This window comes from Pararge aegeria, chromosome 12 (assembly GCF_905163445.1).
Source record: "Pararge aegeria chromosome 12, ilParAegt1.1, whole genome shotgun sequence".
NCBI classification, from domain to species: Eukaryota; Metazoa; Arthropoda; class Insecta; order Lepidoptera; family Nymphalidae; genus Pararge; species Pararge aegeria.
This window is the reverse complement of record NC_053191.1, coordinates 11,695,509-11,709,293: the sequence shown is the minus strand read 5'-3', so window position 1 is coordinate 11,709,293 and position 13,785 is coordinate 11,695,509. Positions and strand designations below refer to the sequence as shown.

At 36.4% G+C, this 13,785-nt stretch overlaps 3 protein-coding genes across 9 annotated transcripts in view; 2 read left to right on the top strand and 1 right to left on the bottom strand.

Annotated features, from left to right (window-relative positions):
• LOC120628168 (homeobox protein cut) overlaps window positions 1-2,219 on the top strand; it is a 193,036-nt gene extending 190,817 nt beyond the window's left edge. For all 7 annotated transcript variants that reach the window (XM_039896406.1, XM_039896404.1, XM_039896401.1 and 4 more), the window contains one exon: window positions 11-2,219. In XM_039896406.1, the coding sequence (XP_039752340.1) occupies window positions 11-1,578 (1,568 nt within the window). In that variant the 3' untranslated portion in view covers window positions 1,579-2,219. The remainder of the gene's footprint in view (window positions 1-10) is intronic.
• A 4,356-nt stretch (window positions 2,220-6,575) lies between these two features.
• LOC120628401 (heat shock protein 68-like) lies at window positions 6,576-8,555 on the bottom strand. Its single transcript, XM_039896756.1, has one exon. The coding sequence runs from the start codon at window positions 8,493-8,495 to the stop codon at window positions 6,609-6,611; it is 1,887 nt and encodes a 628-aa protein (XP_039752690.1). The 5' UTR covers window positions 8,496-8,555; the 3' UTR covers window positions 6,576-6,608.
• Window positions 8,556-8,820: 265 nt separating this feature from the next.
• On the top strand, window positions 8,821-12,238 carry LOC120628402 (GPN-loop GTPase 3). Its single transcript, XM_039896757.1, has 5 exons — window positions 8,821-9,218; window positions 9,711-9,907; window positions 10,092-10,306; window positions 11,306-11,411; window positions 11,943-12,238. Exons 1-5 carry the CDS (start codon window positions 9,174-9,176, stop codon window positions 12,220-12,222), a joined length of 843 nt encoding a protein of 280 aa, XP_039752691.1. The 5' UTR covers window positions 8,821-9,173; the 3' UTR covers window positions 12,223-12,238.
• The last annotated feature ends 1,547 nt before the right edge of the window (window positions 12,239-13,785 follow it).

The following is a 13,785-nucleotide window of genomic DNA, read 5'->3' as shown; positions in this document are numbered from 1 at the left end:
GTCTTTACAGAATGTCCGCCAAACATGACCAAGCCGATACCACCAACGCAAAAAATGATCTCCGATGCGACATCATTGCTAAGCAAGATGCAACACGAGCAACTCCTCGGACCCGCTCACCTCGGCCACCTTGGGCCTCCCACGCCACTACTCCTCACGCCACCCGGCTTTCCCCCACACCACGCCGTCACACTGCCGCCACAACTCCACGACAACAACAACAAAGAACGAAAACCACCGCCACACCCGCCACAGCCGCACCATCAACCTGTTGCGATGCGAGGCCTCCACCAACACATGTCTCCGAGCGTATACGAAATGGCAGCGCTAACGCAAGATTTAGATACGCAAACAATCACGACAAAAATAAAGGAGGCATTGCTAGCGAACAACATCGGGCAAAAAATATTCGGTGAAGCCGTATTAGGATTGTCACAGGGGTCGGTCAGTGAACTCTTATCGAAGCCCAAACCATGGCACATGCTTAGTATCAAAGGTAGAGAACCATTCATTAGAATGCAGCTGTGGCTGAGCGATGCTCACAATATCGACCGTCTACAAGCGTTAAAGAACGAAAGGCGAGAAGCCAATAAAAGACGAAGATCGAGCGGCCCCGGCCAAGACAACTCTTCGGATACTTCTTCTAATGACACGTCGGAATTTTATCACTCAAGTTCTCCCGGGCCTACCTCTGGGGTACCCTCTGCAAAAAAACAACGAGTGCTTTTCTCTGAGGAACAAAAAGAAGCTCTGAGGCTGGCGTTTGCCCTTGATCCCTACCCAAATATGCCGACGATCGAGTTTCTCGCAGCTGAATTGGGTTTGTCCACAAGAACAATAACGAATTGGTTTCACAATCATAGAATGAGGTTAAAACAGCAGGCACCGCACGGTCTACCGGCGGAACCTCCCGCGCGCGATCAGTCATCTGCGCCCTTCGATCCCGTGCAGTTCCGACTTCTGTTGAACCAGAGGCTCCTCGAGCTTCAGAAAGAGAGAATGGGACTAGCTGGAGTCCCGCTACCTTACCCCCCCTATTTTGCAGCGAACTCAAATTTTGCCGCTTTGATAGGCCGGGGTCTCCTTCCCCCCGACGAGCGGGTGAAGAATCCCACCAGCGGCCTCGACTTATCTATGCCGCTAAAGCGGGAACCCGATGGAGATGACTTCGAGGACGACGACGTCGAGAGTAACCTCGGCTCGGATGACTCGCTCGATGACGAATCGAAGACTGAGCCTAAGACGGCATCGACGCCTGCTGGGCGTTCGAGTAGGCGGAAGCCGGCAGCGCCACAGTGGGTGAATCCTGATTGGCAGGATGAAAAGCCTCGCAACCCAGACGAGGTTATCATCAACGGCGTATGCGTGATGCGGAGTGACGACTTCCGGCGCGAGGCGGAGCAGACGGTGCGCGTGGAGCCCTCGCCCGCGCCGCGCGAACCCTCCCTGCCGGCCTCACCGCACTCTCCCTCCTCGCGCGCCTCGCCTGCCCCCCTCCTGCACGCGCCGCACTCCCCCGATGTCCTGCCGGAGGACAAGATAAAGACTGAGGCGGACGACGACCGGTGGGAGTACTAGACAATAGTGACTACGAAATGAACTCTTACGGGAGTGTTAGCGGTTAAAACGGGTCCGAGTGTTAGTTAATGTCGCATTGGACGGTTATTTATTTTAGATAGGTGTGTGATCCATCGAATGGAGACCGCGTCCGGCCGCCCGGTGTGGCGAGGTTGAGTGCAAATATATCGATTAGTTAGATGTGTTCTGTTATGATTCGATTGTAAGGCCAAAGACTTTGTATATAGTTCGGCTCGCGGCGCGATTGTTAGTAGCGTCCGATGCCGAGGGATAAATTGTAAAACCTACGATACAAAAGTTGCATTTTGCTTTAATTTTTATACACGAGAGTACTTCGAACGGGTACGGAAATCTGAGTATTTTTTAAGTTATGGCTTACTTATGTTTTATTCGATTATTGTAAATAAATATACCAAATATGTATCGATGTAGCTCGTGAGCCACGATCCTGTATATATGTACGTAGGCTAGCGGTACGTTGTATTGTAAGATAAAGTTTATCGTTGCCGATAAGTAGGGGTAGATGAGGTTCATTTAATTGTTAAAATTTTAAAGTGCAATCAGATGTAAATTTAAGCTATGATCTATAGTCTATACGAAACCCCAGTTGAAAAGTATTATTATGTTTATATGAACCAGTGAGGTTTTAAATATTATAGATTGGTTTACTTGAGTTACATTTAAATTATGAATTTTTATTTTTAATAATATTTTATTTTTTATTTCTTTATGTATAATTATATACGGTACGCCTACGTCTCATTTTGTAGATTTTTGCCAGTTTTATCGATCAATATCTAGTATGGTCTACCTATTCTTTTCTTGCCCTGTCCGTAGAGTATCAAAGAGTTGTAATGAATGATATTTTTTTATTATTTTAGAGAACGTACAAATTTAGACAGAAATGAAGTACACAGTTAAGCAAATGATGTATTGCTTTTGGTTATAGTTTTATTTTATTTTAGCAATAAATTTGCTTTTAATCTATTTTCGCTTTTTGTTGTTTTATTTTATTTTGCACCTTTGTTTCCTTTTTAATAGGAGATAAATAAATGTACATTAAAGGAACCAAACTCCTTGCATCACAATGTAAATATTTAATTAAATATTATTTCTTGTAAATAAGGAAGGCCACATTTAGAAATTATAATAGGTAAGTAGGAAAATAGAAAACCCGAAAGTAATTATCATTAAAATACCTGAAAAATCATGAATAATAATCAAAATTATAAACATTCAAAAGTGTGTCGATTGAAATAATTATATCGTCTCATATATATGTATAACTTTAGGCCGTAAATTTGGAAATTAAATGAACCGTCAAAGTTTTGGCAAATTTCAATATACATTTTAATGAAATTTCAGCAATTATTCAGTTCTTAGTAATACCAAACTCCATACATATCGATGTTATATAAAATTTATATAAAATAATAAGTAAATTAATAAGAATTAGCGATAATAGTCAATATAATGAGACCTTTTAGGCTGTTTAACAGTTACGATATTATTTTAAATTTTTAACAGATATGTTATTATTGAAGAGGGAATATTTCCGAAATGTTGCGTTTCAGTATATTTTTTTTGACAACCGTGTAGCTTTGCTTTATAAAGAATATTTATATGAATTTATAATAATATTGTTATTATATGAATAGGTACCGAGAATATTTTGTGAAGCATGTTCGTATTCGCAGAAAATAAAGTATTCGCTTTAGTTTCATTTAAATTGATAAAACTACAACGAGGTAAAAAATATGAATATGAATTTTATGCTTTGTGCAATGTGTTCAGAATCTTCCATTTTTATGTGTAAAATAACTAAAGATTATTTTAAGTGACAAGTTGAGAATAAGCGCGTCGATTGCTATGGAATGAAATAAGCTGAGAAGGTTATAAAATACATATTTCTGTTCTTAAATATAAGAACTAAGAACCATTTTGAAAACTGAATTATAATTTATTCGAAATTATAATCTAAAGTGTGATACTTTTAGTATGTTGTGGTTTAGTACCTACCTCATTTCTGCCTTGCATATAATACGACATGGAAATCGTACTAAGCAAGTATACCTACCCAAAATCTTACCTGGCCCGAGCGTCTTTGACATCGCATACGAACTACAGAAGGCCCATTGGTTGGTGGTATTAATTGACAAATACCATATGAATATAGTATTTGTCATTTTCAACTATTTATCCACCACAAGGCACTGGTTTCATCTCGGAATGAGATGGGTTCAGGGCGCAGTTCACCACAGTGGCCGCTGCAGTGCTAAAATTCATACGCCTTTAAGAACGTTATAGAGAATGCAGTCATGCAGGTTTCCTTCAATATAAAAGAAAGTGATATTTTATTGCTTAAAATAAAATTAACTACGAAAAGATAGAGGTGCGTGCCTGCCTGTCATTCCAATTTTGCCTACCGGGTCAGATAACTTTGATGTAGGAACCTAAAAGGCAATACACCCTTTAAGCTTTTTTAACTAAGTCTGTGTCAAGATTTCTGTCGTATTTAGAAGTATGCTTTCTAGGAACTCTGATTCCAGATACAACGATCTGTGGACTAAAACGCCTTATGATGTAGCTTCTTGTAGAATGCAATAAACGATAATGTAAACAAAAATGTAAAAAATCTGTCATGAATATTTCGATTTTGGAATACCTAGGATAGCTACGAGTGAATTGTGAATCGCGTGGCAAGGCCGGAGCAATTTACCAAAAGCGTACACTGGGAGCGACCAAACACACGACTCCGTCTCAAAAACGCGCATTTTACCACTAGCCGAAGCTAGACGTAAACTTTAACGCCACTCAGAACGCATGTTGAATGACGCGATTTGACTTTGGCACATTGATGGCTTTACAGTAAGGGTGAAATCTTCGTAGCGTAGTAAGCCTTACCTACATCGGACTTAAGAAATACTAGATCAAGTGGTATCATATTTAGTCCGACAGAGTGCGTGTTTCTAAAACGAACATTGCTGAGAAAAATATAAGCAGGTTTAGGATACTTTATAAAGATTTCAGCCTTACCCAGCCTGGCTAGAATTCGAGGTAGTTTTAAATCAGAGGGGTAATTATGATTAATGACATACAATTCACATATATTTATTTTTATCGGTTAACTTAAGTATTTTTTTGGGGGAATAATTGCGTAACGTACTTCCTGTGAAAAAAACTTCCGTATGTTCATACAAAAGATAGACTTGATGTTAGAAGAGGTCTTTAATGGAATAGATTAATTGTTGCATAACGAATTCCTTCCTATTCAAACCGACTATCAGCTAACTACATTTAAGGAACCATGTAGGTAAATGTACTAACACAAAGTTTACGCGAAGAATCGAAGGATATTAAAATTAAAAATGTATCTACAACAAGTCAAATATCAAAAAAGATACTCTCAAATGGTTGCCAAAGTGATTTAGTTATCAGAATAAAAGCTAGTACATTACGCATTTACCATCACCAGTCTATTAACAGTTAAAACATACAATATATAGTTTAAATTAAATTATTATTTTAAAAGTGAAATGGAAAACGATTCTAGAAACAAATATTCTTAAACAGGCTTGAAATCTATACAATTTCAGGCGCAAATGCATATGAAATATTCGCGGTGACCAAATTGTAATTTGACGTCTTACATTTAATCGTTCTGTTGGTATTGAGGTAGCAATTAACTGTACATAAGTAATGTAGCGAATAGGCGATTATCTACTACGTTATCTCCATTACATTATGACATAGGGATAAAGTTATAGCGGTAATTATTATTGTTCATATCATAATATTAATGATAATGACGCTGAAAAACATTGTCTTCTTTCCGAACAATTTCTAAAGTTATTAAATTAAAATAAAAAAAATTGCTAATCAATGTTTGTTTCATTTTATAACTTTTATTTGAATTCTTACAGTAGGTACTCCATATTATCCTTTGCCTGATAATTCTCCACCGCTGGGAAAAGGCCGCCCCTCTAAATGGAAAGATCCATTCAGAGATGGATTTAAAGTTTGGTTCCAACCACGCTGCTCCAATACGTATGGGCGGGCTGCACTGGTAAAGTAAGCACATAATACAGAAACACGGAGATCGTAGAAGAATCCCTAGAAGTTAGTGACAGTGATTAACGGGATGCGAAGCTTAAGTGGTAATGGGCGGGGCATAGATATCAGATGAAGGCTGGGGTCAACAGGTTCTGGTATGGCGATCTCGCACAGGAAACGCAGCGGTAATTATCTTACAACCTACCACAACAATTGGGCTATCAAATGCAAAATAAAATATTATACAATTATATAGCTATACAGCATTGCATAGCATTGCATACCATATAAAAGTTATAGGTATTTCATTCAAAAACCTTCTTATCCTGAAGGAATTGCCATGTTTTTCTCTGCCGCCAAGTAGCATTGTTGTGTTCCGGCCTGAAAGGCGTGGTTGCCGTTGTATTCAGGCACATGAGTCTTAACACCTAGGTACGCCTCAACTTGGTTGCATTAGGGCGGCATTTTATGAGACATGTTCCTTGAATGCCTTGCGAAGTGTAAACTCTGCTTATAAGGCATGGTTTTCCTTACCATCAGGACCATCTACTTGGTCCATCAATTATGACAAACATTCAATTGCAAGTTATAGAGGAATACTTTTCTATCCCTCTAGAACTTGCCTTGTAATGTAATCGATGAGATTTGTGGTAATTAATTATGCAATCTAAGATGGTAGCGGTCTAGCTCCCATCTTAGATTGCATAATTAATTCCAGTCTAAACTTTACAGAACAAAACAGAGTTTTATTTAACCTAATAGGGTGATTAATACTCATCTGTAATCTCTAACTCTGAATTCCGCCCACCTGAATCCCTGAGTTGACTAAGAAGGCAAGTTTGAAGGAAATGTAGTAACATTTGTAAGTATTTTATATGTTACAACTAAGTAAAACATTGTTTTATTTTATGTAAATTTATTGGAAAAAATCAATAGACGTAACAATCACATGACAAAATATTAAAGACTTCACAATTTTATTCAACTTCCTCGATAACTGGACCACCTTTGCCACCGCAGTTGCTTTTACCAGCTTTCAGACCTTGTAGCTTTTTCATAATAGGGATGAAAACGGTTGACACCTCCTTGAATTTATCCTCATATTCGACTTTCTCTGCCAATGAATTTCTATCAAGCCAATTCAATGTTTCATCGCAAAGCATCAGAACTTTAGCACTCTCAGAATCTCCAACTTTACCACAACCTTCATTGATCGCTTGTTTTACACTAAAAATATACGTTTCCAGTTTATTACGAGCTGCCACACGACTTCTCTGTTTCTCATCCTCACCTTTGTACTTATCTGCATCAGCAATCATCTTGTCTATATCAGCTTGAGAGAGGCGTCCTTTATCATTCTTAATAACAATGTTCTTACTTTTACCAGTACTATTTTCTTTAGCTGAAACATTAAGTATGCCATTGGCGTCCAAATCAAATGTTACGTCGATCTGAGGAATACCACGTGGTGCCGGTGGAATGCCAGTTAAATCGAAAGTTCCTAGTAAATTATTGTCCTTGGTCATGGCCCTTTCCCCTTCGTAGACTTGAATAGTGACCGCTGGTTGGTTGTCGGAGTATGTTGTAAAAGTTTGAGAGTGTTTACAAGGAATCTTTGCATTGCGCTCTACTATGTTTGTCATTACCTTTCCAGCGGTTTCTATCCCTAGTGACAAGGGAGTGACATCGACTAATAAAAGATCTTGTATTTTGGAATGGCGTTCTCCACTCAATATAGCAGCTTGTACTGCTGCCCCGTAGGCAACCGCTTCGTCTGGATTAATGGATAAATTGAGCTTCTTGCCGTTAAAAAAGTTTTGCAGTAAACTTTGTATTTTAGGTATGCGTGTAGAACCACCAACTAAAACGATGTCATTTATAGAGTTCTTGTCAAGTTTAGCGTCTTTTAGAGCCTTCTCTACTGGTTCTAAAGTTATACGGAAGAGATCTCCATTCAGCTCTTCAAATCGTGCCCTAGATATTCTTGAGAAGAAATCAATACCTTCATACAACGCATCAATTTCTATATTAGCTTCAGTACTAGAAGAGAGAGTTCTTTTAGCTCTTTCAGCCGCGGTTCTAAGACGGCGCAAAGCTTTAGGATTAGAATACAGATCTTTCTTGTGCTTTCTTTTAAATTCGTTAGCGAGAAAGTTTACAAGGCGAGTGTCGAAATCTTCTCCACCAAGGTGTGTATCTCCAGCAGTCGCTTTAACTTCGAATAACGAGCCCTCGTCAATGGTGAGAATGGATACATCGAAGGTACCTCCCCCTAAATCAAAAATCAACACATTCCTTTCTCCCTTCAAATTCTTGTCTAACCCGTATGCTAAAGCAGCAGCAGTAGGCTCATTAATTACACGAAGAACGTTTATACCTGCGATAGCGCCGGCATCTTTCGTTGCCCGTCGTTGAGAATCGTTAAAATATGCAGGCACCGTTATAACAGCTTGTTTTATAGAAGTTCCTAAATATGCTTCGGCTGTCTCTTTCATTTTGATCAGAACCATACTACTTATTTCTTCAGGGGAAAAGCTTTTGGTCTGCCCCTTGTGATTGATCTGAATCTTGGGCTTACCGCCATCATTGATAACTTTAAAAGGCCAGTGTTTGAGGTCTTGCTGGATCTTAGGGTCATCAAACTTTCTTCCTATTAAGCGTTTGGCGTCAAATATCGTATTACTAGGGTTTAGGGCAACCTGGTTCTTGGCAGCTTCGCCTATAAGGCGCTCAGTGTCTGTAAACGCAACGTAAGATGGTGTCGTTCGGTTACCCTGATCATTCGCTATAATATCCACATTTCCATGTTGCCACACACCAACACAGGAATATGTTGTGCCCAAATCTATACCAACGGCTGGCATTCTAAGGTTTCAATTTTAAATTATATTTCTATAGGCATAAAAAAGTGATGTTGACATATATTTAGACCTTTAAATTGACAATAATATTTACAAATATTTTTTTATTGTTTGAATAGATATAGAAAGGCCAGTAAGTTTCTCAAATCGTAAAAAGAGTCCCACGAACACGTGCACCAAACCGAATGCATACGCAAGAATAAGGCTTAAAAGTATAGAACCCAGAGCCGTTATGCAAATTAAAAGTAACAAACATTTGACAAATGACAATGTCAATCAAAACTTTACTGTAGTGATGGGTTAACGAAATTGAATTATTTTTTTAACACTGCCACACCTCGTTTTAATGACTGAGTTAAGATGTTGTAGGTACTTTCTCATATGAGGATCATATTTTGAACTGCAAAGGATTCAATAAAAAAAAATAGATACCTCAACGAGTACAAAGCGGTACAAAATGTGTGATTGAGGGTACGGAACGTTTCACAACTTTGAATCATGAGTGATGAGCGTGATAATTGAGTTGCCTCTTGAAAAATGTGCGCATCACTATTTTATTGATACCTCGATCAAAACATAACCTTTTTTTTTTTGTTTCTTAAATAATAATTCGGCTCAAATCGCCTATATAACGTTAATACAACTTTTAACTTATATTAAGTGTTTTATATATATTTAACAATGAGATACGCACAGTTTGTTGTAGGCCCAGCTGGCAGTGGAAAGGTAAGATTAAATTATTACTTTTTACTTGGTTGAAATTGCAAATTATCCTTGTCTTCCAGAGTGCTATAACTTCCGAATTAAGGCCTTAGCATACAACTTATAACAAATTACAGCATGGAAAAGCTTTATGTCGAGCGGCATAAATTAAGTATTATAAATACTACCAATAAAGTGGACGAGTTGAGCACTTGTTGCCCACTCATTGTAAACTTCTTACGAATCGTGGCTTGTTGATGGTTTTGGGTTAAAACAAAAAAGCTTTTGTTGGGTTGGAACAAATAACACAACCATTCATTTAAAAAACTAACTTCAAATTCACAATGTTAATTCTCACACAAGCAAATAGAGTTCAAAAATATTCCACAAAGGCTAGTGGGATATTTCATTTCTTAAACAGAGAACAAGAATTTATTATTAATATCAATCATGATAACTTAATTGAAGGGAAAAGCAAAACGGGCAATTCTTTTTTTTAAACATTACAATTTTCAGTCAACATACTGCTCAACAATGGTAAAACATGCCACAGACACAAAACGCATTATAGAAGTGGTTAACCTAGATCCAGCTGCAGAGCATTTTGATTATGAACCCCTAGTAGACATCAGAGAGTTGATTCACTTGGATGATGCCATGGAAGATGAAGAGCTACAGTTTGGACCAAACGGAGGACTTGTGTTTTGTTTAGAGTAAGTTTTATCCAGTGATCCATAATTTGTTCAAAATTGGCTAGTTGGTGAGGTTTAAAAAATGAATAGCACTGGTTTATTAGTTGTTAAATAAAAAAATTTATTGTTTCTCATTTTAGAAGCTTTTAGTAAAAAGCTGTTTATTTTGTTATAAACTGACACTTCAATTTATATTATTTTATAGAACTTTACTAGAAAACTGTGACTGGCTTGAAGAGCAACTAGGTGATGTGGACGATGACTATATCCTGTTTGACTGTCCAGGTCAAATAGAGTTGTACACCCACTTACCAGTCATCAGAAAGCTAGTAGACACTTTGCAAAAGTGGAACTTCAGGATATGTGTTGTCTTCATGATTGATTCACAGTTCATGGTAGATGGAGCCAAGTTTTTATCAGGTATTTTGTTAAAATTTATTAATAACTACCTGTTCCTCTCAGTACACAATGTTACTCGTAGTAGCCCTCCTGTACACTCCATAATAAAAAAAATTCACTACCAACATATAACATTAATTATGTAAGGGGGGGCAAGGTAGATAAACCTTTACAACAACACAAGATTAACTTGATAAACACTCTTTTTTTTTTTATAAGTATTAATATTTTATGCCCAAAATAGATTATTGAAAATCACATTTTGATTTTTAATTTGTTTTAAAAATAAAATGGCTTATATATTGGAGGTAGGTGGTTTTGCAGTCATTGCTTTGTATCTACTAACGACTAAAGCATTCTGTAGAACATTTTATTTGTGTGTAGACTTAACGCACATAAAAAAATTGCAGATGTTTTTTCTGTTGGCTTGGTTATTAGTACACAAGATTTAAACCTGGAGGAATGGTGATAGAAACACCATTATTTCTTTAAGGTTTAAATCTTATTGTTCATCATCATATAAACCCATTACTGGCCCACTACAGGACAAGGGTCTCTTCCCACAATGAGAAGAGGTTAAGGCTGTAGTTCACCATGCTGGCCTAGTGCTGATTGGTGGACTCCACACACCTTTGAGAACATTATGGAGAACTATCAGAATTGCGGTTTCGATGTTTTGATTCACTGTTGAAGCAAGTGACATTTTAATTGATAAAATGCACATAGCTAAGATAAGTTAGAGTTGCACACTGGGATTCAAACTCCTACTTACTGGGCGATCACCGCTTATTGTAACTGAAATTAAATATATAATGTATCCATACAATAGCTTTCTAATAGTGAAAGAAGTATTAAAATAGGCTCAGTACTTTCAAAGTTTATCGATTACAAATAAACAAACAAAACATGTTTTTTTAATTTTTGTGTTGTAGTTGCCAAGATGGGAATCTTCCCATCTGGGCAACTACAACACAAAAATTAGTACATTCAAACACTTCAGTTTTATTTCGTTATTATTAGGAACAATGGCTGCCCTTAGTGTAATGGTGAACCTGGAACTACCACATGTAAATATTTTAACTAAGATGGACCTGCTTAGTAAATCAGCACGGAAACAGCTTGATAAGTAAGTCATAATTATTGCTGTTCTCTACACAATTTACTATATTATAGCCGCTGGTCAAGAATATGAGGATCATTTTATTGATCTATTTTTGGTTATGACTATAAAGTAATGCAGCAAATCAACACAAAAATATAAAGGAGAAACTTAACACATTTTTCTGTCAAACTAAAAAATGTAATAATAAATAGCCTGAACATCCTGTGTATATAGCTATAGCTTCAAACGCTAAAGTGCAATATGCGGAACTGGTTTTATGAATAGTACAAGTTGCAACGCAATCAATAATTTTTAGAACTACCCTCACTCACCCATCATTTTTTGTATGTAGCTATAAAGAGCGCTGAACCATGAATACCGGAGTACGGAAAACCCTGATTGGGTTTTTATTACGCCGTAATATACATATGTAGTATTAATATTTTTATTAAAAAGAAATTATATTTTTCTTTAAATTATAATAATAATGATCTGTATATCTCAATATATTTCTTAGAATGAAATTTATGGATGACTAACTTAATTTTTTTACAGCTACCTAGATCCAGACCCTCATATTTTGTTAGCCGACATGAGAAACGCAAAATCAAAATGGCACGAGAAATACGCGAGGTTGACTGAAGCTATCGGTGAAGTTATAGAGAATTTCAGTTTAGTTAGGTTTTATCCACTCAACATAAAGGATGAAGAAAGCATTGATAACATACTACTAACAATAGACAATATCATCCAGTATGGCGAGGATGCGGACGTTAAAATAAGAGATTTCGATGAGCCTGAACCAGATGAAACAGATGAAAATGATTTAAATTAAAAAAAAATACATGATATCTTTTATTTTATTTTCCCAGCACCTGACCTGTGTATTATATCTATAAAATGCAAAATTAGCATCATAACTGGTCCAGTACTTTCAGGAATAATTGCAACAGATCTTCAACAAACGCATCCAACCTCGTAACCCAAACACGAGAAAACGAATATGTGAAATGTTTGGCCCATCCGCAGCATCGATTTTGATTGCTCATACATAGCTTGCATCCTAGAGATGGACATAGGATATTTTTAGTACGGAATTGGATTTAATAAGAATTATTTTGTTAGTGCACAGGTTTTGAACCTATATCAATCTTGGCGTAATTTTGGAGATACACAGGATACTTTTGTAGGGGGAAATACAATGAGTTCCGTTGGATTTATTAAGTAATTGAAATACCAAACTGCATTTAACAATCTTTATTTCAGTTACATACTCTTAAAACATAGGATGGAAAGCACGATTTTAACATTAGATTTTTCGAAACCTTAAACAAAGGTAAGCTAAAACAGATAATTCATGTTAACACACTTTGATGTTATTCGCTTTAGAGATAAAGGGACACCGGTACTAGCCGTCCCACTTTCTCTCTCGCTCTGTCTACTTTTATTATCTCTTTCGTTGACCGCAGTTAGCTCAAAGAACTTTGATTGCGAGCGAGGAAATCTCACCCAGGGCCTAATAGAGCAACATGCGCGCAACAAAAAAGATCCTATCCACATTAAGGTAATAAAATTAAAGGTAAATTAAATAAGAAGAATCTTCTAAAAAATATTTCTTAAAATTACCTCAATGTGTTTGATCCTTTCGTTTATCTAATTATTTCTACCAATTTTCTTCTCTTAACTCAGGAATAGAACGAGAAATTGTTTTCAATTTCTTATTAATTTTCTCGTGGCGCCGATGTTAGCTCTACTGATTAACTGAACGATACTTATCTCTTAATGGATTACAATAAGCAATACCAAAAAATACAAACTCATAGGATAATAATTAAAATTACTTTACTTATTTAATAGTCATGATCGTACAAAAATGACATGTTGCCTCAATCCACAGCAACAGAGTGGGATTTTCAAACATTTATTAAAAAAAATCGTGTACTTTAGGTTTCAACTCATTAAGAAAACTTAAAAAATATTTATGCTGTGTCTTTATGGCAAAGCTATCTACCAAATATTTTTCCATAACTTTTAAACAACACAAGACAAATATATTTGATTTTCCATTTAAAAAAAAACATCGCAGCTGGCCTAGCTTATGTGCAGCATTGAAACTATTCTGTGTAAAAAAATATACATAAAGCATACTTTATTAAAGCAAGTATAATCGAAACTATAATTTTCAGATGTTTATTGTAACATTCCACGAAAAAGAAAATCGTCGTCACTCTTCTACGATCATAATATAATGTGAACATGCTTACAAAATAATTCTTTTACAAAATAATATTATCTTTAATAATTTATAACTGACAATAAGTCATTAAGTGCATTTTTATAGTTCTATAGTGTAATTTACTAAATACTACATAATAAAAGAAAAAAAATCAGCTGATTA